General features: G+C 44.0%; 2 protein-coding genes across 2 annotated transcripts; one reads left to right on the forward strand and one right to left on the reverse strand.

The window, feature by feature from the left end:
• Nucleotides 1–4,561: 4,561 nt before the first annotated feature.
• LOC104289955 (olfactory receptor 10C1) lies at nt 4,562–5,522 on the reverse strand. Its single transcript, XM_009888988.1, is given in 2 exon segments — nt 4,562–5,020; nt 5,022–5,522. Coding segments are annotated over 2 exon segments (960 nt in total).
• A 14,088-nt stretch (nt 5,523–19,610) lies between these two features.
• Nucleotides 19,611–20,549, forward strand: LOC104289956 (olfactory receptor 11L1). Its single transcript, XM_009888989.1, has one exon. It carries the CDS (start codon nt 19,611–19,613, stop codon nt 20,547–20,549), a length of 939 nt encoding a protein of 312 aa, XP_009887291.1.
• The last annotated feature ends 3,460 nt before the right edge of the window (nt 20,550–24,009 follow it).

Genomic DNA, 24,009 nt, shown 5'->3' on the forward strand with positions numbered 1-24,009 from the left:
TGACAACTGCCAATGTCTTGGCTGGGTCACTATGCAGTAGGGGATCCTATTTTCTCCTGTACTTCAGCATGTGTGCAAAAAGGGCTGTGGGTGTGAGAGAGGTCAGGAAATAGTACACAACTTGCTACCGTGTGTGTGTTTTGCTTCCATCTGGGTTTTGACAAGTCCCTTCTGGGTAGATTGCCCTTCTGGGCAATAAACGGAGTATCTCTCTCGCATTGCGTTTCCTTTCAATGTACTGAAGGCCGCATTCATTCCTTATCATGGCAGATAACCTCCAGCTGTACGTCTTCCCCTAAAGGGCTGCAATGCTGCAGTCTTTACTGCTGTCTTCTGCACGTGGTTCAGATGTGCACCGCAGTGCCCAAGCCACTTAACTGGGAAAGTATCATCTCCTACGTGTGAACATTCAGGGTTCAGTTCCTTGTTCAGGAGACAGCTTGGCTACGCGATGTGTTTGCAGACTTGCAGAAGGCATGGCAACGCCAAGCGTCATGCATTGAGGGTAGGATGACGTGGAGAACTGTGGGAGAATTTTTAGAGATCAATGGTCACCCTGTGAGCACCCCAAGCACTGAGAACTTGTTGACGACAGTGTAAGCTTCAAGGAATATCGAAGGTCATATTGTGTTTTGTGAACGTCTGAGTTATGTTGAGGGAGGAAAGAACTGTTGCTGAATGTACCGATAAGCAGGATTTTAATTAAAACATAGAAGTAGATAACTAGGCGACTGAACAGCTGGGGCTAGCCAATCATATAGTAGAGATGCTTGTTTGAACTATGCATGTAACCAATTATTGCTTGAGTGTTGCGTGGCGCAGGAGAAAATTGTCTATATTAGCTGAGCTATCTGTGCAATAAAGTGGCATTTACCCTGATCATATTGGTCGTGGTGTATCTGTCCGTGCTTCCGCATCAACAGAGAACTGTGTTTGCACAGAAAGGACTAAGCTCAGGGGAGTAAGGGCTGGCATTCCCTGGGTTTGTTGCACTGGGAGTTCCCTGGAAAAGGAAGTATTGCCCAGGAGGCAGTCACAGAAGATGTGCCCTGGAAAGCAATTTGCTCCTGCCTTCCCTGGACTACTTGCAAAGTCTATGTTCCTGTGATGTCTCTTCAGGCACACAAGAGTATATCACGGCCTCAGCTGGAAGGAGCCTTGCTAATGTCTCTGCCCTCTTGGGGAGGTGTTTGCATACTTCTTTTGGGGGCTGCCAGGTACAACACAGACTCTGGAAATGAGACACTACATCTAAAGATGGACTCAACACATGTGGACAGCACAGCAGAGCTAGGCAGAGCTGTACCTGTGTGAACCTGGCAGATGATACCTGAAGCAGAAAACATCTTCCTTCCTCTTCTCCCCCTACCCCACAAAACCAAACCAAACCAACTAAAACAATCTGGGAAATTAGTTTCTAAAGAGTTTCTCTTTCATTGTGATGTTCTGCTCATTTTCCAGGCTGAACTCTTTAGCCCTGGGGATGGTGCAAAGTCGGTGTGCATTCCAGGAATCGTACCTGCTCTGCACCTACCTGCATGTTTGTTTTTCCAGTTGAATGCTTAAAAACCCCTCCTGTGCTGAAACTGTGTAAATACAAGTTAGAGCGAAATGGGTTTGGCCCTCCAGGGAGGCCTTTTTTTTCCCCTCTGAGAGCATCCTGTCGGCCCGTGGTTTGTCTCTGGGAACTGCTGAGCATGGGCTGTGCCAGGAGCACCTGATTGCAGGCAAGAGTGATACAGAGGCATATACATGTTCACACGTATATGCACAGAAGTGTGCCTGCAAACATGTGTGTCTCTACACAAATCCTTACGGAAATCATTGCAGAAAACACATGTGAAAAGATTTAGATCCTCTGCAAGTAATTACCTTCAAAAATGAAGACTGAAATTAATTATTGAAAATTTACAAGTTGACATACTGTATTTTCATTTTTATACATTATATATTACATATATGTAATGAATGAAATCTATAGATTGAAGTAGTACCATGTTTTGAAGAATTTTTATACTTTTATTAAGACAAAAGATCCTCTATTTAAGTATCTTTTATCTTAAAAATCTGAAATGTTTCTCAAATAGGTACAGCAAAATCATAGAGAGGAAGAAATGTGGAAATATACAATATTCAAAGGAAGTCAGCCAAACAGGTTTTTGAAACAGGAAGTTAGCCAAAAAAGCTTTTGTTTCTCACACTTTTCACTGGCAATAATTCAAGAAAGTTATTTGGAAAAAAAAACAACAAACCCACCAAAATTTGGACAATTAAAACTACTTTAAATCATCAAGATTATTAATATAAGACTTAAGAGCACACGGAAAATGTAAATAAGCCATAATTCAGATGCATGTTTTTATAATTGGTTATGAACTCTGAAACAATTCTGTTGACGTCTGTAATAAAAATTTTTAGCCGTATAAAATAGGAAGAAAATGTTTTCTTTCCTCTTTCAATTTCTTTGTCCCTTAAAACAGTCTTTAAAATGTTATGGAAACATAAGACATGGTAGATATCTCAATAAAAATTTTGGTGGAGATCAATGCAGTCTATTGTTATATCACACAGCACTTAACATTTTTGAAAAACAACCATGTTGACAGAGGAACTCTTACCAGAAAGTGAGATTTGTGAGGTAGGGCCTGATGGTATGAAATGTTGTCTTGCAACTTTAGAGGATGGGCTGAAGATGGGTTTAGTCTCTTTATCACATGGGTGAAGTTCATTTCATCTGCATTTAAGTCTCCACAATGCAAAGGTGAGATTTGATACTTTTCCCAATCACATTTATATAGGTGTATCCAAGTAAGTTAGGTGTCTAAGCTCCTGTTAGGGTCAGAGATTTGGAGCTTGATTCATTTACTTGAACATGCATGTTTAGTGCTATTTGAGATGCCAAGAGATGCCCAGGACTTTCTCATGGGTCTGCCAGAGATGATACAGACATCTATGATAGCCCATAGATGGCACTAGGGCATATCCATGAGCTCCTAAATTATAGACAGTGCCAAAACCTTATGGCATTTCAAATGACACTACATGTCTGTCTAAGAGTAGATAGACAGTGAGTCACTGGATTCCAGAGACTGATTCCTTTGCTTATAAAGGAGACACATGCATTGGGTCACACGTATCACACCATAGACTCCACTGACCATGGCCCAAACCCATGTACCTAGTAGCAGGTGTCTATGCTATCGGAGATGTCCCCTGCCATCCGGCCTGCTCCCCAACCACTTCTTCAGAGAGCAACATGTCTTCTGTATGTCTTGTGTCATATCTCCAAGCCTATGTGGATGGCTGGAACGTCCCAGGGAATTTCAGGTGGTAGCAGATGTCTCTGAATACACAAAACTGAATTGAGCCAGTCAGATTAACTTGTCTCATAGAATCATAGCATGGTTTGGGTTAGAAGGGACCTTCAAAGATTATCTAGTTCTATCCCCCTCCAATAGGCAGGGACATCTTTCACTAGATCATTTTGCTTAAAGCCCCATCCAACCTGACTTTGAACACTTCCAGTGATGGGGCATTCAAAATTTATTTGGGCAACCTCTTCCAGTGTCTCATCACCCTCATCATGAAATATTTCCTCTATATGTCCAATCTAAAACTACTCTCTGTCCCTTTAAAATCAATGCCCCTACAGGCCTTGATAAAAAGTCTTCCTCTGTCTTTCTTACAAGCCCCCTTTAAGTACTAAAAGGTTGCAATAAGGTCTCCCCAGTGCCTTCTCTTCTCCAAGTTGAATAACCCTAATTCTCTCAGCCTTTCTTCATAGCAGAGGTATTCCAGTTCTTTGGTCATTTTTGTGGCACTTCTCTGGACCTGCTCAAACATGTCCGCATCTTTGTTAAACCAGGAGCCCCAGAACCGCATGAAGCATTCCAGGTAAGGTCTCATGAAAGTGGACTAGAGGGGCAGGATCACATCCCTTGACCTGCTGGCCACGCTTCTTTTGATGCAGCCCAGCGTATAGTTGGCTTTCTGGACTGCAAATGCATATCACTGGCTCATATTCAGTTTTTCATCCGACAATACCTCCAAGTCATTCTCTGCAGGGCTACTTTCAATTAACACCCTAGTCTGTACTGATATTGGGGGGTTGCCCTGATCCAGGTGCACGACCTTGCAATTGTCCTAGTTGAACTTCATGATGTTCACATGGGACCACTTCTCAAGCCTATCAAGGTTCCTCTGGATAGCATTTCTTCCCTATAGCATGTCATAGACATCTGGGGAGTAACTCTTATGCCCAGAGATATGTACCTGGGATTACATGAGACATCCTACTGTATCCAAGATCTTCCTGTAGTACCAGCAATTATAATTCAATGGAGATGCACATGTTCTATAATGGCGGCTAGATACTATACACTTCAAATGTCATCAGATACTCCTGCTTAGACCCTTAATTATTTTTTTAACTCAGGTGAGCTGAATACCTTCCTATCCTACAGTCCTGTCACTGGTCTTTCCTATATCTCTCTGGCAATGTGCCGGTGCTTCATCTGAAGTGAGATATTTGTGGATGGTTTTTCAGCTGAGGGGAATTGACCTAGCAGTTGGGGTGAAATGGCTTAATTCTCATTTTAAAGAGAGCCCCTTTCATCTCCCTGTTCCTAAAGCTGTAGATAACGAGGTTCAATACAGGGGTCACCACAGAATAGAACAGAGAGAGCACCTTGTCCACATCCAGGGAAAAGCTGGATTTGGGACGTGTATAGATGAACACAGCTGTCCCATAGAATACTGTCACTACAGTGAGATGTGAGAAGCAAGTGAAGAATGCTTTATACCTTCCTTTGGCAGACCTGATTTTGAGGATGGAGTAAATGATGAGGCTGTAAGACACCAAAATGAGCAGAAAAGGCATCAGGATGACAAAGACAGCAGCCAGAATGATCTGTAGCTCATTCCAGTAAGTGTCTCCACACACCAGCATCAGCACTGGCTGGATCTCACAGAAGAAATGGTTGATCACATTAGAGCCACAGAAGGGCAAAGAGAAGATAAATGTAGTGTTGTCCAAGGGCCGCAAGGTTGCCACATACCCATGAGGAAGCAGCCAGCTGCATGCATACCTTCTTATTCATGATATCCATGTAACGCAGAGGGCTGCATATGGCTAGGTAGCGGTCATATGCCATAGCAGCTAATAGGCAGCACTCAGTTTCCCCAAAGAACAGAAAAAAATACATCTGTGCAGCACAACCTGCAAAAGAGATGGGTGTATCACTTGAAAGAAGATTGACTAGCACTCTGGGCAGGGTCACAGAGGTGTAGCAGATGTCCAGAAATCACAAGTTCTTGAGGAAGAAGTACATGGGAGTGTGGAGGACAGGGTCCATGTTAGTTACAAGAAGCACAATTAGGTTTCCCAGCACCGTGATGATGTAAATACATAGAAATAGGATGAAGAAGATGACTTTCATATCTGGATGATGAGAAAAACCCAGGATAACAAACACAATCACAGAAGTTTTATTTCCAGTGGTCCCTTCTTCAGAGGATTTCATCTTGGAACACTAAAGACACAGTGACAACAATGAAACAGTATGGTACATTTCTTAAGTAAAGCCAAATAGCTCTCTGTTGTTAGCAGTAGCTTGCATGAAATTCAGAGAGTCAATTCCAGTGCTAAAGCAAGGCATCTTACTGCTCTTTGAGAAGACTGACGATGGGCACCCCGGCCACCATCGGCCATGCTGAGAAGACAGGGTGCACTCCTGTGGATCTTGTGTCTCATTTGTGAACCTTGTGTGGATATGCTGGATAGCCCATGATATCTAAATCTATAGAGCTGTGTTTAGGCTTCTCAATCATTTCTGAGATTTCTGTTTCACACACTGAAATCTTAGATGTCTTGATAAACAATGAGGACAAATCCCACTCAAACTGTCCAGAAGCCAATAAGTCTGGTTCCCCACCCTCCCACCTATTTAATATTAACCTGGTATGATGTCTATGTTATGTGTATGTTCTGTTAGAACAATAGTTGACCTCTGGAGGATTTTAGTTTAAATTAATAGTTTCATTCTACTCTCAGTCATCTTGCATTGGAGCTTGGACACATACAATAGCTACTTTAAATGAAAGAGATGACCTGTCATGGTGTGCTCTCTTCATTGAAAGCTTAGGAAGCATTGGGCGACAAGTTCAGATCTCTGTGTATACGTGGACATTTAGGTGTGCTTATACTTAGGTATGTTATGTATGCTTATACATAGGTTTGTTATCCTGGGTTTTGTATGTCTTAGTTATCCAAGTCCATTGCACAGGGTTTGCAGATTTTCATTAGGATTGAGAGAAGTCTTACTCTATTCACTTGGAAGTCTGCCGAGAACCTCATAGATTTGCACAATGAAACCGAGTAACTGTGTTTAGACACCTCCTAACTCCCAGGCACAGAATTCAGGGTAAACCAATACCAGTCATGACAAAATAAAATGTCTCAAGAAAGATGCTATAACCTCTCAGGGCACTTCATCGTGATCATGCCTACAAGCCTTTACATTAGTCTATCCACAAGAGAGAAAAGAGAGACTTCATACCAACCTCCTGACTTGAAAGAGAAAATGGCCCAAAGAATGTGTAGTTTTTTAAAAGTTTGTTTAGGATTAGAGTTTGCCTCAACTGATTTACACAGAGGTAAATTAAGGAGAAAATCAGTCTCCAGTGGTGGCAATAGGCACTTCCAGAGGACAAATTTGCCTTGTTCTGAGGTAAAAGCCTAAAATGCACCTGAGAGGTTGCCCATTAGAAGAATGTATTTCTCTCCATCAACTGTCACAGGCGTCTCAATAGTCAGTTCAGGTATAGATGTCTATCAGCATCTAAAATGAGGTGAAATCAGTTGTATCAGGTGTCTCCTGGAATATGTGTGTTGAAAAGAAAGCACAAATACAATGGTTGTGTGATTCTGTGTATGTGCATTATCAGAAGTAGAATTATTACAGACAGTTATTAATAGCGCCGAGTCATATACTTTACAGTACAGCAGAGTATGGTACAACCAGTACTTTAAGGTGGGACCTGGTTTACTCAGGGAAGCAAGACCTCTAGAAGAAGTGAATAAAGTCTTTGGGAAGGCAGTAAAGACAGGTAAGGCCTTTAGAAAGGAAAAGCTAACCCTTTATCTTTGGCACCCAAAATTAGGTAGACAAGGTGTCCTTCAGGAGCCATTCAAATGCACATTCTTCTTTCCACTGACCATAAAGGAAACCTCAATGAATTTCTGAGACAGAATTCATAGAATCATAGAATGGTTTAAGTTGGAAAGGACCTTAAAGATCATCGAGTTCCAACCCCCATGCCATGGGCAGGGACACCTCCCATCAGACCAGGTTGCCCAGGGCCACGTCCAGCCTGGCCTTGAACACCTCCAGGGATGGGGCCTCAACAACCTCTCTGGGCAACCTGTTCCAGTGCCTTACAACCCTCAAAGTAAAAAACTTCTTCCTAATGTTTAATCTAAACCTGCCCTCTTCCAGTTTAAAGCCATTCCCCCTTGTCCTGTCATACATGCCCCAGTAAAAAGTCCTTCCCCAGCTCTCCTGTAGGCCCCCTTTATGTACTGGAAGTTCTCCCCGGAGCCTTCTCTTCTCCAGGCTGAACAGCCCCAACTCTCTCAGCCTCTCCTCACAGGAGAGGTGCTCCAGCCCTCGGATCAGCCTTGTGGCTCTCCTCTGGACACGCTCCAGCAGGTCCATGTATTTATTATGTTGGGGACTCCAGAGATGGACGCAGTACTCCAAGTGGGGTCTCATGAGAGTGGAGTAGAGGGGCAGAATCACATCCCTTGACCCGCTGGCCCTTCTCGTCAGGGCTGCTCTCCAACCATTCCCCGCTGAGCCTGTATTTGTGCTTGGGATTGCTCCGACCCAGATGTAGGACCTTGCACTTGGCCTTATTGAACTGCATGAGTTTGGCTTGGGCCCACCTCTCCAGCCTGTCCAGATCCTTCTCGATGGCATCCCTCCCCTCCAGCGTGTCTACCTCACCAAACAGTTTGGTATCATTGGCAAACTTGATGAGGGTGCACTCGACCCCACTGTCCATGTCTGCAACAAAAATGTTGAATTCTTGCCTTTCACTTGATCCAATTTGGTAAGATGGATCCCACTCTTACGTGAGCCTCTATACAGGTAAGGTACATCCAAAGCATGATTCAGACTACTGTGCAGGTAGGCTTCTGGTTTAGCACTTCTGATTTAGCCTCTCTGGTGACTGTCTACTCCATTTTTCTTCATTGTTTATAGAGGGAGGCCACAGAGCTCAGGAACCCAGTGTAAGTCCCCAAGTTGAATGTTGTGAGAATCATCCCTTCCTCATTCTCATTGCCTCTATTTGACCCCTCTACCTTTACTTTTCCAAATTTTTTTGCAGACCTTCTGTTCTGCCCTTTGGCACATGTGTGTCTGCCTCTACTCCTCCTGGTAATTTCTTTTCAAGTGAGCACTCCTTCACTTGTAGGTTATATTTCTAATAAAAATATGGGCTGCTGTTAGTAGGCATTTTCAAAAGAATCTCTGGATTCTGCATTCATGTGTTTCATGTTTTTACAACTGACATGCATTAGAGACTGTCGTGGTTTGGCCTCAGCCAGCAACAAAGAACCACGCAGCCGCTCGCACAACTTCCACAGTCGTGGAAAAAGAAAATGACAGGGCCAAACTCGTGGGTTAAAAGAGTGCAATTTAACAGAACAGCAAAAGGAAAAGACAAAAACGCGATTACAGTACCGCCGCGAAGCGCACCGACCGGACCCGCACCGCCGCAGCCCACCCCCGAGTGGCGACTCCTCTCCTTGCCCCGGCTAGCTCTTCTTATAGCTCGGGCATGGGTCACGTGGTATGGAATACCTGCCCCCTGCCGGCTCCTGGGGAGATTAACCCCATCCCTGCCGGAACCAGGACAGAGACAGGTAAGGAATTTATGTCATGTCTCTAATTCACATCATGTCTCTAATGCATGTCAGTTGTAAATTTTCTTTTTAGCTTCCCCCAAAGTTCTGCCTTGAGAATGCAGATGGCCAACCCTAAAACATCCTATCAAATTTTAACATGCAGCATGTTTTCTTTTTCTCTTAAACTGAAGTAAATATAAAACATTTTTCATACTGAAAAAAAAAATCGCTACAAATGACAACACTGCCCATCAACCAATCAGAAAAAGCATTTTAACATAACATAGCATATCACAAGTTCTCAGGCATGGCTGTAATTTCTTACAATAAATTAGAATAAAATTACCTTAATAATTTTTTTTCTGAAGGGAACATGCTTTATCTGAGAAAAATAAAAACAACTTTGACATTAGCTTTGTCTCACAGTCGATGATTTGATGAATTGTAAACTAGTGTTCTAAGCCCTTAACTGATGCTGACTTGTAAACTAGAGTACTAAATCCTTAACAGAAATTTGGTGATATTTGAGTTCAAGAAACAACAGAAACTGTTCAGACTCAGTTGAACTCAGTTTGTTTGGGATAACTCAATGACAATGGGAGAAATTCCAGTCAAGCCAAGATATTTTTTACCTACCTCTGCAGTCCTTCTCTTGTTTCTGTGTTCCATCTACTAAATCAGGGGGAACTGAAGTATTTGATATTTCTTCAGCTCCCCTAGAGACACGGTCCTTGTTGCATTGCAGGTGCTCTCTAAGATGAAATCATAAAGGCACATGGTCAACAACAGAGCTGTGCAGCAACCTCTCCTGAGACCTGTGAGATCAGTCAATCTCAAAACACAAATTGTGTCTCCATCATCTGTCAATTGGATCTCCGGGTACTCCAAACCTCTGAACTCCAGAATACTGGGACAGTGAAGTCTGTTAATGAGAAGCATTTCTGTCAAACTGTCAAATCCCATAGCACTTTTAGGTTGGAAGGCCTTGTGGAGGGTAAAAGGAAACAAGGACATTTTAGGAACAAAGCCCCCAGTGAGTCCTTTTGATTTATAGTCTGCCAATGAAGTGAAAAATCTTTCAATGCGGCCTAGAACAATCCACAGCTCCATCCTCTGAATGACGGAAAGAGAGGCTTAGAAATTACATGATTGGTTCCTCTGTGGCCAGAGAAATAATGGTGATTTTTTTTTTTTTTTTTTCTGTCCAAGTGTGTAGGCTCAAGGCTCTCTGTTCACTCTGGGCCATCACTCATTTGCACCCAAATGCTACTCCCTACTGAGAAAAAAAGTGCTTATGCCATGCAGGTAGCAGTCCCAACTGTGTGTGGGAGAAGGCTTCTTGAGAAGCTATGGCGAAAAGATTCCGTCTGGTCACTCCATCCTGACTTGCAGCTTTTCGTTCCCCAACCAGCATGGGGAAACGGGCCCCTCTGAGTTCCCTCTTGCCATTTGGCCTCCTCTGCTCTGCACCACTTGCCCTCCTGGACACATGACAGACATAAGGGATCCTGGTTCCCAGCTCATTATCATCTTCTGAGGCTGAGAAGATGACAGGTGCTTTGAGATGAGAAAAGCAGTGAAGACACAAGGCCATCACGTCCTCCTGCGTCTTACCCATCCCAGGTCAGGAATCTGTCCCTCAGCACGCCACAGAGAAACAGGGGGACCCCTGAACTCTGAGTCGGGCTGTCTGAATACAAGTGTCAACAATCTTTTAGTCATAGACGCCATTTCGAGCTTTTTTGTTTGTTTTGTTGGTTTTGTTTTATTTGTCTTAGGCACGTTTCTTCACTTCCATCTTAGAAGTCATTAGATTGACTTCTCTTCAACACACTTGTCTTCTCTTATTTTACCTCTTTGGTCCCAGCTTCTGTTCTCTTCATTATCAGAGGAGAAAGTGCTACTAAGACATGCCAACACACTTCCTTCTCCCACTTCTCCCATCACAGTAACGCATAGGACAAGCCCTTCCTGACCAACAGCACAAACAAGCAAGACACTGGGTAGGGGCTACAATGAGGACAGAGTCAGGCAGAAGCCAGGAGTATTTCCTCTTTCCCACTATTGCCTGATGAGCTGATGCTTCTCTGATCATCTTTCTTCGTTGGCCCCTGAGTTGTTTGCTGCTGTCCCCAAACTATGGATCATCAGTGCAATTTTCACAGAGTCTTCTACAAAGGAGACTGGCTTCCCTTGTGCTCTTGTTTAACTCCTGGAAGAAGCCACTAGTACTAGGCTCTGTTCCTGGCCTGAAATTGTTCATGAAGAAATGAAGTGAGCCTGGATTCAAGGGTGAGTTTACACTGCCAACATGGCCAGGGATGTGACAAATGCATATTTCCTGTGGCCTTAACTCCTGGTGAAGTGTTTAGTTACCACAGCACCTTGGACACCCATGCTGTGCTGTTCATACTGCCAGGAAATGGGGAAGACTGTCCCTTTTTCTTATTGAATCCAGGTCATCTTGAAACTAAACACAGAATACTTCCTCCAGATCAACAATCCAGGTGGGGACCTCCACTCCTGGGGAATTCTTGAGAAGGCTAGAGGGTGTGGAGAACCAATACCAGATGCAATTTTGTCTTGACATTGCTGCTGTGCCGCCATCTCCTGGGAGGACCATCTTCTTCACGGTTTTGGAAGCGGACAACCTCATGTGCCTGCGCAGGGACCAAGGGCGCGAAAAGAGCAGGAAGAGGCCTGCAGGAGAGCAGCACTTCTGGTTGATCTGTGCATGAGCGAGATCCTTATATAAAGGGAGCGCGCGCCTTCTCTTCTTCTTCCCTTTTGTTCTTTGTTCCTCCTCGCCTCCCTGCTGCGTGCTTCCCCCCACATGGATCTCAGACTCTATGAAGCATGTAATGATTGAAGACTTCGGACAGAATCTGCAGAAAAACTGTTGAACTCAGAGTTTTAGTAGCGAGCTTTCTCCCTCTTTCCTTATTTTCTTCCTTTACCCCCTTTTCTTTTCCCCCTTTTGCCTTCCCTTCACCTTTTCTCCATGCTTTATTCTTTGTTAAAAGTATTAAGTAAAAGGTTGTACGATACTTGACCGACTTTAGCGTCTTAATCTCGTCCTTGGGATTATTTTTAACGAAGCCTTCCCGATACTGGATTGAGACAGAGGGGAAACACTGCAATTTCTGCCCTGAGAATGGGAAACCTAGAGGGAAAGGTCAAGCCAAGGAGCTCTGCATTGCTTGACTTAACAGGGGAGCACCACAAAGATGGGTAGAAATCTTCTTCCTTGTTGCACTGGATGAGGATTAGAGGCTTTCCTTTAGAACATAAGAAAGACAAGACTTGAGCCTTGGCTGGGCTCCAAGGGGCCTGGGGTTACCTTTGGATGAGTATGTGAGTGCTGTGTGTCTGCCATGTTCATCAAGCTGGACCATCTGGCATATAGGACACCCATGGGGTGGCTGAGAGGGCTGAGGCGCAGGCAGGGGTGTTGGGCAGCAGAGGAGCTGTGCCAGTGCTCAGGGTTGTGAATATATGTGAGCTTGTGAACCCAGAAAGTGTTGTGTGTGTGCCTGCACTAATGATCTCCTGTCTCTGCCAGCCCCAGAGGAGGAGGGGACATTTTCATCTGTGCTTGGGTGTGATGTGGGTTCTGTGTGTGGGTGCTGGTGACAGAATTGCCTTGTCTGTGGCAGTCTGTCTGACTGGTTGTCTCAGTGTTCTTTTTGTGTGTGTGCGTGTGTCTCTGAGACACATGCTCAGCTTTGTTAGTGGCTGAACCTTCAGACGGAAAAGTGGCAGTTGCACCCCTTGGCATGGGCAGGGATGCCAGGTCCCCAGGCAACATGGCTGGGCTCCAGTGGCCAGCCAGGAGGGTTCTGGTCTGGAGCTGCAGGAGGAGGCAACCTCTCCTGACATCGCTAACAAAGGACTCCACAGCCAGGTGAGGGAGACCCATGTTGTACTCCAGAAGATGGACTGTAGCAGATAGAACAATTGTATTTGTTTGCTGGTTTATTAGTTTCCATTTAGATGCTCCTGTCATACTTCGGGAAAGTTCTTCAAAATAGACTGAAGTCCACTAGATTTCTATTTCCTCCCTAAGCAGGGGTTAGACAGAGGCAGAGCCCAGCAGTCTGATTTTTCCTATCTGAGGGTGCATTTCTAAGACAGATTGAGATACTTTTCTACGGAAGGCCCTATTCCATTCCCAAAACAGAAAAGGATGGCTTGGCATCTCCATTCATTTTGCCCACATTCAGGGTACTGATTCAGCTGAGTCAATCTAGGCATCAGTCCTGGTTGGGAGCCATAGGAGTGGATTGGGATTCAGCTCACTTCGATGCATTCCACAAAGACATGGGAAGTGCACAGACAGAACAAAGTGCACAGCATAGCACAGCATATGAGTTCCTTGTCTAGGTTCCTAATATAATCAATGGAGATGGAGGACAAGTCTAAGTTATCACACATAAATACTTGGTGACATTTGAGATACTTTGGCATCTCAGGCATCTACAAGTGGTCACAAGTTATGGTGATAGAATTATGAGAGATCCACATCCTTCTAGTAATCAGCTAAGTGCTGGGGGGCGGGATCCCCCTTGACCATTTCAAATGATATTAACTGCCTACTTTTAGGGCAACTGAACCTACCTTTGTCAGTAAAATCAATGGAACCCAAACGGCCATTTAGCTAACCTAATAACAGATGTGTTTGTCACAAAGAGAGAGCTGCGCAGCGAGGCCCCTCTTTAGGATCCATTCAATAGAGCCCCATTGGCTACGATAGAAGCTTGAGCACATTTAAATCCCAACAATGAAAACAACAAACTTAGCTTGGGACACTGAGTGTAATGGCCTAAAAGAGGCATCTAGGACCATGCAAGATGCCTGGGGTGTCCAGGACAGCTACGTGAAGCAAACACAGCACAAGACCTAAAGGAAAGCCATGTCCTTCTGGAACCGATGCTAGGTCCTTCTGGAGCCAATGCTAGGTGGAGATCCCTGGGAACCAGTAATGGGTTCAATGTCTGTGTGTCAGTTTATTCTACTTGCATACTTACCAGTAGTCTGCTTATGCACAAATGGCCTTTTTTCTCCCCTTTCCTCTGTTTTCTCATCCTCACTCCGTCTTCACCCTCTGCTTCTCTGCACTTCTCCTCTCCCCTCAAAAAAAACCTGCCCAGGTGCTGTAAGAAGAGGGGTGTACATGTTAAGGTGCACCAACTGATGGCCAAACCTGATTTGTGGAACCTTTAACAGGACAACAGCATGAGGAATTGCAGGATGTTACAGATAACCAAAGTGCAGGACTACATACGCAGATGGCCAGCCCCAACCTATGGCATCACTAACAGGACAGAAACATGAGAAATGGAAGCACATGTTATGTATCAAAGGGGTTAGTAGCTTTAGAGAGTTGATGTCCAGCATAGTAATTAACACGATATTCATATAAATTTCAAATAATTGAATGAGCTGCAGAAAAAGACGAGACTGTGACATTTAATACCTTCTCTGCCTCAGTCTTCACCAACAAGATCTCCCAGGCCTCTCTGAATAGTTAATGGGTTCAGTACCAACAGTGGCTGAGAATTGAGTCAGGGAATGTTTGAGACAACCCAAGTTGCTCAGGTCCACGGGATCCACCTGATGACAATTAGAAAACTGTCCACTGTTCTAGCAAGGCTGCTCTCTGTTAGCTTGGAAAAATATTGGATATCAGAGGAGGTTCCCAAGAACTGGAGGAAGGCAGATGTTACACACATCTTAAAAAACGGCCTAAACAAAAACTGAGAGAGCTGAAGACCAGTCAGCTTCACGTTGGTCCTGGGGAAAAACATGGAGTGAGTCCTCTTAGATCCCATTTTAGCAAAAATGAAGAAGGAAGAGACTGGGAACTGTCAACATAGATACAACTGGTGATAAATCATGCCTGATCAACCTAATAGCCTTATAGGGTAGCCTTCTAGGGTTTGTAGACAACAGGATAGCAGCAGGTATAATTTACCTCAATGTTAGAAAAGCTTTCAATACTGTTTCCCACGATATGTTGTGTATGATTTGGGACATTGCAGGCTGGGTAGTACTGGGTACTGGTAGTACTGTACCTGAAAGCCAATAATAAAGGAAGTACTATAGAGTTTAATCTGTCGTCCATCTTTTTTAATGTCTTTATGAATTACTTAGAGGAGACAACAGTTTACTTTTTTCAAGGTAGTGAATGACACTGTATCAGGGTGACTAGTTGGTATATTCAAATGCAGAACTGCCATCTAAAGAGGCACAGACAGACTGGAGGAATGGGCCAAGAGAAACCTTACTAAATTCAACAAGAACAAATGCAAAGTCCTGCTCCTCAGAAGGCAGATCCACCTTGCAACAGCATAGACTGTGGATTGAGTCACTCAGGATCAGCTCTGCTCAAAAAGCCTTCTGAGACAGCAAACTGAACATGAGTCAGAAGGATGCCCTGACAGCAAAGAAGACCAAAAGGATCCAGACTCCATTAGAAGAAAGCAAATACATCAAGGGAAGGGATTACCGCCCTCTTCAGAAGATATTAGACCTCATCTAGATACTGCTTCCAGTTTTAGGCCTTCCAGTAAAGGCAAGTAAAGTGTCAACGAGATGGAGTGAGTTCAGTGGAGGGCTGTGGGATGGCCAAGGGGCTAGAACACCTTCCCTGTGAGGAGAGGTTGAGGGAGCTGGGCTTTATCAGCTTGGAGAAGAGATGGTTTTGAGGGGATCTCATGGCAGCCTTCCAGTGACTCTCTTTTGTACTGTTAAATTTACTTGGAAACAGAAAAATCATGAAAATATTTTCTTTAAAGTCTTCCTCATCAGTAAGTGTTCTGTTTGCATAAAAAATTGAAGAATCAGGAAGATATTCTTTTATGTTTTACTCTTTCTAGATCACAGATTGAAAAAAAAAATCAGAAATGGGAAATAAGTCGCAAAAAGTCTCTTTATTTCCCCATTTTTTCTTTTTTTTCCTTCCTTTTTATTCCTGTAACATTTGTGAAACATTTGAAAAATACCCTTGAAAGCTCATCCCTGGTGAACAAGCAGCAACATCTTTGTTGTCTTTGCCTAGAAAACTTTTCCAAACTGTAACTCAGAAGATCATAGAATCATAGAAAAGTTATGGCTGGAAAAAACCTTTAAGATCATCAAGTCCAACCGTTACCTAACTCTGCCAGGCCCACTTCTAAACCATGTCCCTGGGCACCCTATCTAGATGGCTTTTAAATACATCCAAGGACAGAGATTCAAACACTTCCCTGGGCAGCCTGTTCCAGTTTCTGATAACCCTTCTAGTGGACAGATTTTTCCTAATGTCTAACCTAAACCTCCCCTGGTGCAACTTGACACCATTTCGCCTTGTCCTGTCAGTTTTAACTTGTGAGAAGAGACCGACGTCAACCTCTCTACAACCTCCTTTCAGGCAGTTGTAGAGAGCAATAAGGTCTCCCCTCAGCCTCCTTTTCTTCAGACTAAACAACCCCAAGTCCCTCAGACGCTCCTCATAAGACTTCTTCTCAAGACCCTTCACCAGCTTTGTTTCCCTTCTCTGGACCCTCTTCATCAAATCAATGTCCTTTAGTATACTGCGGTACCCAAAATTGAACACAATACTCAAGGTGCCGAGTACAGGGGGATGATCACTTCGCTAGTCCTAGTGGCCACACTGTTCCCGATACAAGCCAAGATGCCATTGGTCTTCTTGGCCACCTGGGCACACCACTGGATCATGTTCAGTCAGCTGTCAGTCAACACACCCAGGTCCTTTTCTGCCAGGCAGGTTTTTCAGCTACTCCTCCCCAAGCCTGTAGAGCTGTGTGGGGTAGTCGTGACCCAAGTGCAGGACTTGGCACTTGGTCTTGTTGAAGCTCATTCTATTGGCCTCATCCCATTGATCCAGCCTATCCAGGTCCCTCTGAAAAGCCCTCCCACCCCCAACACTCCAATCTAACTTGGTGTCATCATAGAATGGTCTGGCTTGGAAGGGAACTTTAAAGGCTATCTAGTCCCCTGCCCCTGCAATAAGCAGGGACACCTTCAACCAGATGACGTTGCTCAGAGCCCCGTCCAACCTGACCTTGAATGTTTCCACGGATGGGGCATCTACCACCTCTCAGGTGGTAGGTAGTGCCTCACCACCCTCATCGTAAAAAATTTCTGCCATATATCGAGTCCAAATCTACACTATTTTAGTTTAAAGCCATTACATCTTGCCTTATTGCAACAGGTCCTACTAAAATGTCTGTCCCCATCTTTCTTACAAGCCCCCTTTAAGTACTGGAAGGATGCAACAAGGTCTCCCTGGACCCTTTTCTCCTCCATGCTGAAGAACCCCAACTCTCTCAGCCTGTCCTCATAGAAGAGGTGTTCCATCAGTCTCACCATTTTTCTGGCCTCCTCTGGACCCTCTCTGACAGGTCCATGTCTTTCCTGTGCTGAGGGTTCCAGACTTGAATGCAGTACTGCAGGTGGGGTCTCATGAGAGAGGAGTAGAGGGACAGAATCCCCTCCCTTGACCTGTTGGCCAGACTTCTTTTGATGCAGTCCAGAATGTGGTTGGCTTTCTGGGCTGTTAGCACACATTGTCAGCTCATGTCCAGAATTTCATCCACCAGTATTACCAAGTCCTTCTTGGCACGACTGCTCTCAATCCTTCATCCCCCAGGCTGTGTTGATAGTGGGGGTTGCCCCAACCCAGGATTCACAGAATTCACAGAATTCACAGAATTCACAGAATTGTTAGGGTTGGAAGGGACCTCTGGAGATCATCTAGTCCAACCCTCCTGCCAGAGCAGGGTCACCTACAGCACGTTACACAGGACAGCGTCCAGGCGGGTTTTGAATGTCTCCAGAGTGGGAGACTCCACCACCTCTCTGGGCAGCCTGTTCCAGTGCTCCACTACCCTCAAAGTAAAGAAGTTCCTTCTCATGTTAAGATGGAACTTCCTATGTTCAAGTTTATGCCCATTACCCCTCGTCCTATCACTGGGTGCCACTGAAAAAAGACTACTCCCATCCCCCTGGCATCCTCCCATTAAGTATTTGTATGTATTAATAAGATCCCCCCTCAATCTTCTTTTCTCTAGACTAAAGAGACCCAAGTCCCTCAGCCTTTCCTCATAAGAAAGGTGCTCCAGTCCCCTAATCATCTTTGTTGCCCTACAAAGGATGTAGTGGAAAGATATAGCCTGAGTGAAATATATTGTAAAAATGTCCCAGAGTGAAATCTTTAGTGTATTTTTGTGTGTTTTAAAAAACTTTTATGTTTCAAAATAGAATTTGACTTTAAAATTATTTGAGCTGCTACATATGAACTTTTTTCCAGAAAGCAGATTGGTTAGATCTATAATGTTTCTGCTGAAATTTGGATGCAGTTTTTCAGAGGGTTTCTTCTCTTACTGACAAGCTCTTCCTTGCAGATGTGTCATCAGTCCATTGTTGCCAGGGTGACCCATGGTGTGTCTCCACCCATGAGATTACTCCCCAGAGATCCTCAACACCAACTGAAATCAATGCTCGGTACAGTTCAGCCTTTATCTGTGTGTATGTTCATGAAAGTCAAGACTGACTGGGAGGTAGTTCAGTCTAAAAGGGTTTCTATCCAATATGATGTTGTAGTCAATGTAGGGGTTTAGCAATAAGACTTAAACTACAGACTAAAGGATGATTAAATTCACCAGGTAACTGTTTTTCTGATACCATCATTAAACATGCCTCAGCCTGAAAAATATAAGTCACTGCTATATCCATTCGGAGACAAGGACCTGAAAGCAGATTGAAGCCTAGCACTACCTAATGTGTTCCCAGCTTGGAAAACAGCGCTGTAAAAATTGGACACATACTCAATATTATGCATATTGGCTCATATATAAGTAACTAGATATCACTGCCACGTGCATCAGCCTTATTATGGAAGTGGGAAATTGAGTTTATTCTTAGGTTCTAGATTGCTCATAATCAATTTCTAGTGACAGATTATTCTCTATGGTTTCTATTCTTGGAGTAGAAATTGTATTTTTACTCACAGCCTTTAACAAGAAATTGTAAGATTGCTGGTGAATCAGTGTGCAAGTTTGTACTCCCCCATGACAGAGCATTTTGAGAGAGTTCTTACGTGTGCCCTTGTGTATGTAAGTTCAAGACCAGGCAAATGAGTACTACATTTTAATTAAAAAATTCATGTGTGTATTAGAGTGGAATTTTTAAAGCAATAATCACTGTTGATTATGTTGATAAGTTTTTATGTTTCTTTCAATGAAAAGCAGATCTTTGGGGGGGTGTCTGAGTTCATGTGTTATATACATGTAAGTTTATGTATACGTTTTTACTATGGATTAGTATACATGATATCTTTATACGTTTATGTACTTTCTTATGCATAACTGTGTGCAAGTGTGGACAGGGGCTGTCTAATGGACTATTTGCAATTCATTCTATAATTGTTTCTGTGAATTTCATTAAATAGATGTTAAAACTTAGATTTCAGGAGGGAGAGAGAGTAGGATGGGAGGGAGGGAAGAAGGGAAGGAGGGGAGAAGAGAAGGAGGGAGGGAGGGAGAAAAGAAGGACAGACTAGTAGTGACTTTGATGCCGTTCCCAAAGTTTTATTTGAGAATTATAATCTTTATAGATAGTACTTTTACCACTGAAAGTTAACATATTCTGATATTGATTATTTCATTAGCAGACAAATCCTATCTCTTTCCAGGAGATGACAAATGTTACAGCGCTACTGGAATTCAGGCTAGTGGGCTTCAGTAGCAACCCACACTGCCAGATCCTGCTCTTCACAGTGTTTTTCGCTATTTATATTCTCACCATCCTAGGAAACATGATTATTATTTCAGTGGTGACACTAGAGCCACGACTTCATTCACCCATGTACAAATTTCTCAAGAACCTCTCTTTCCTAGAGGTCTGTTACACCACCACAATTGTACCCAAGATGCTGGTCAATTTGCTGGCAAAGACGAAGACCATCTCTTTCTCAGGATGCATGGCACAGCTTTACTACTTCATTTCCCTGGGAGCCACTGAGTGCTACCTCTTGTCAGTGATGGCATATGACCGATTCCTTGCTGTCTGTGAACCCCTGCACTATGGTGTGGCCATGACTGCTGAGTCTTACACCCGTCTGGCTGTGGGCTCCTGGGTCACTGGTGGTTTTACTGGCTTTCTGCCCTGCCTGATGGTCTCCAGATTGCATTTCTGCAGTTACAACCTCATTGATCACTTCTTCTGCGATATCTCTCCACTGTTGAAGCTCTCATGCTCAGACACCACTGTCACAGAAGCTGTCATCTTCATCCTCTCTCTCCTGGTCCTTTCCAGCTGCTTTCTTTTGACTCTTGTCTCATACCTACTTATAATTCTCAGTATCCTGAAGATACCCTCTGCTTCTGGAAAAAGAATTACCTTCTCCACCTGCAGCTCACACCTCATGGTAGTGACTATATACTACAGTACAATGATTTCTATGTATGTCCGTCCCACCTACAACCTGTCCTCAGAACTCAATAAGGCTATATCTGTGCTCTACACAGTGGTCACACCCCTTCTGAACCCAGTAATCTACAGCTTGAGAAACAAGGCATTCAAGCAGGCCTTGGAAAAAATTGTCATCAGACACCATCATCTTCATTCTTTGTAAGCTGTGAACACTTCAAGACTGACTTTTGTTGACATTCAGGCTCTTTGTTGTATTCTGACTACAGAACAGGTTACGATTGTGAGCATGATTAACAGCAACCGTTGTTGCTACTTATTTATAAAAAATAATTGAAGGTAGTTATTACTGTAACCCGAAATGACTCCTGGACTATACAATGTCTCACTTACCACTTTTTCTTCTTTTTCCTCTTCCCTTCTTTCTTAGCTCACCATTTCATTTACTTTTTATTACTATTATAATTACTGTCATCAATTGCCCTTTTCTTCTTGTTAGTGCACAGACACAAACACCCATCAACATTGAGCACCATCTCCAAACCTCTGGAAGAAAAGAAGGTTATCAGAAGTAGTCAACATGGATTCACTAAGGGGAAGTCATGTCTGACTAATCCGATAGCATTCTATGATGAAATGACTGGACTGGGTGGATGAGGGGAGGGAAGTGGATGTTTTCTACCTTGACTTCAGCAAGGCTTTCAACACTGTCTCCCACATTATCCTCACAGGCGAGCTTAGGAAGTGTGGGTGAGATGAATGGACAGTGAGGTGGATTGAGAACTGGCTAACAGATAGAGCTCAGACGGTGGTGGTTAGTGGTGCAGAGTCTAGTTGGAGGTCAGTAGCAAGTGGTGTCCCTCAGGGGTCAGTACTGGGCCCAGTCTTGTTCAATATATTCATCAATGACCTCGATGAAGGGAGAGAGTGCACCATCAGCAAGTTTGCTGATGACACAAAACTGGGAGGAGTGGCTGACATGTCACCCAATGTGACCTGGACACACTGGAGAGTTGGGCGGAGAGGAACCTTATGAAGTTCAACAAGGGTAAGTGTAGGGTACTGCATCTGGGGAGGAATAACCCCATGCATCAGTACAGGTTGGGTGCTGACCTCCTGGACAGCAGCTCTGTGGAAAGGGACCTGGGAGTTCTGGTGGGCAACAGGATGACCATGAGTCAGCAATGTGCCCTGGTGGCCAAGAAGGCAAATGGCATCCTGGGGTGCATCAAGAAGAGTGTGGCAAGCAGTTTGAGGGAGTTCATCCTCCCCCTCTGCTCTGCCCTGGTGAGGCCACATCTGGAGGATTGTGTCCAGTTCTGTGTTCCCCGGTTCAAGAAGGACAGGGAACTGCTGGAGAGGTCCATCAAAGGGCTACAAAGATGATGAGGGGACTGAAGCATCTTTCTTATGAGGAAAAGCTGAGGGACTTGGGGCTTTTCAGTCTAGAAAAAAGAAGACTGAGGTGGGATTTAATCAATATTATAAATAGTTAAAGGGAGGGTGCCAGGGGGATGGGAACAGTCTTTTTTTTCAGTGGTGGCCAGTAATAGAAGAAGAGGTAATAGGCACAAACTTGAGCACAGGTAGTTCCATCTAAACATGAGGAGGCACTCTTTTCCTTTGAGTGTGGCAGAGCACTGGCACGGGCTGCCCAGAGAGGTTGTGCAGTCTCCCACTCCGGAGACATTCAAAACCCGCCTGGACGCCGTCCTGTGCAACCTACTGTAGGTGATCTTGCTCTGGCAGGTGGGTTGGACTAGATGACCTCCAGAGGTCCCTTCCAACCCTAACCATTCTGTGATTCTGTGATTCAAAGGTTAATATATAATTTTAAATTTAAAAAATATTTATGTCTTTCCTTCCTTGTAGATTTTTGTCTTGGTTTGACTAGTCAGTTTTTTTTTTAATTCACTGATTAAGAACAAAAGTGATTCTTTTTTTCTTATCTCTCACTTGGAGCATGTGAAAACAATGTCTTGACATAAAGTAGAAAAAGTGTATTTGTCTTTTATGAGGAAACTGTATTTCAAAACCACATTTTTATTGTTACTTTTCAATAATTTAACACTATGAGAAGTCATCTAAATCAGGTTTCATGACCGCTAGTTGAGGAGACCAACTTGGGTGCGTAAAGAGAAACCATTAGTGATACCCTTGTAACATATTAGATGCCCCAGAGTAAAGTTTTTGTTTGGCAGAACTGGCAGTGGATCTGCCAGAGACAAGCCCCTCCTCTTGGAGTGAAAGTTGAAGGCCACTCAGGACGCTCAGGACATTGTAGGGCATTTACAATGACAATAAATGTGTGTGTTTAGGCAGCTGATTTTCTTCCCAGGTATAAACTTTGGATTGTTTAAATGGCTTTCTATAAAGCACTAATGATACTGACTAGCATTTCACCTTAGTTCCTGTCTTAAGATACATTAAAGTAATGGAGATACCCATCGGGGCTGGCAGACACAGAACAGAATAACTGGGGAACCTGCACTTATCTGGAGGTGGTCATAATAGACGCTTTGACAGAAGTTTATAGATATGCATACATGCAGAATGTCTTCATTCTCTAATCAAAAGCTCTGGAATTATGTTTTTTTTGGCATTTCTTTCTGATGTGCAATCACCTATCTGAAGAGCCTGCATGATTAGCTCTTCAGGTCTGACAAAATAATTTATAAAATTACAGGAAGAGGCTGTGGCCTGTTCCCATGCCTATTCTAGAGATCCCTTCCCACCTGCATCATGCTATGATTTCCCACAGTATTTCCTTTTCCACTGTGATATTATTCCTGCGATATTATTCCAGCCTCAGAATAATATCACAAAAATTCAAATGAATTAGATTATAAGACAGGTTTCTTATTATCTATTGGCAAAATATGAATAAATATCATTGGATAGCCGGGCCCAAAGAGTTGTGGTGAATGGAGTTAAATCCAGTTGGCAGCCAATCACAAGTGGTGTTCCCCAGGGCTCAGTATTTGGTCTGATTCTCTCTAATATCTTTATCAATGACCTGGATGAGGGCATAGAGTGCACCCTCAATAAATTTGCAGACAACACCAAGTTGGGCAGGAGCGTTGATCTGCTTGAGGGTAGGAAGGCTCTGCAGAGGCGTCTACTCAGTCTGGGTCGATGGGCCAGGACCAATGGTGTGAGGTTCAACAAGACCAAGTGCCGCTTCTTTTGATTCAGCCCAGGACGCAATTGACCTGGGCTTTGAGTGCCAGGTCATGTTGAGCTTCTCATCAATAAACACCGCCAAGTCCTTCTCCTCAGGGCTGTTCTCAATCCATTCTCTGCTCAGCCTGTATTTGTGTTTGGGATTGCCCCAACCCATGTGCAGGACTTTGCACTTGGCCTTGTTGAACTTCATGAGGTTTGCACGAGCCCAACTCTCAAGCCTGTCCAGGTCCCTCTGAATGGCATCCCTTCCCTCCAGCATGTCAACTGCTCCACACAGTTTGGTGTCATTGGCAAACTCTCTGAGGGTGCACTCAATCCCACTGTCCATGTCACCAAGAAAGATGCTGAGCAGCTCTGGTCCTAGTACCAGTCCCTGAGGAATGCCACTCATCACTGCTGGCCACTTGGACGTGAAGCAATTGAACGCAAACTCTTTGAGTGCAACCATCCAGCCAATTCCTTATCTCTTGAGTGGACCA

This window comes from Charadrius vociferus, unplaced genomic scaffold (assembly GCF_000708025.1).
Source record: "Charadrius vociferus isolate BGI_N301 unplaced genomic scaffold, ASM70802v2 scaffold597, whole genome shotgun sequence".
NCBI lineage: Eukaryota > Metazoa > Chordata > Aves > Charadriiformes > Charadriidae > Charadrius > Charadrius vociferus.

Coding starts and splice junctions, on each gene's coding strand:
- LOC104289956 (XM_009888989.1), top strand. CDS start 19,611: ATGACAAATGTTACAGCGCTACTGGAATTCAGGCTAGTGGGCTTCAGT.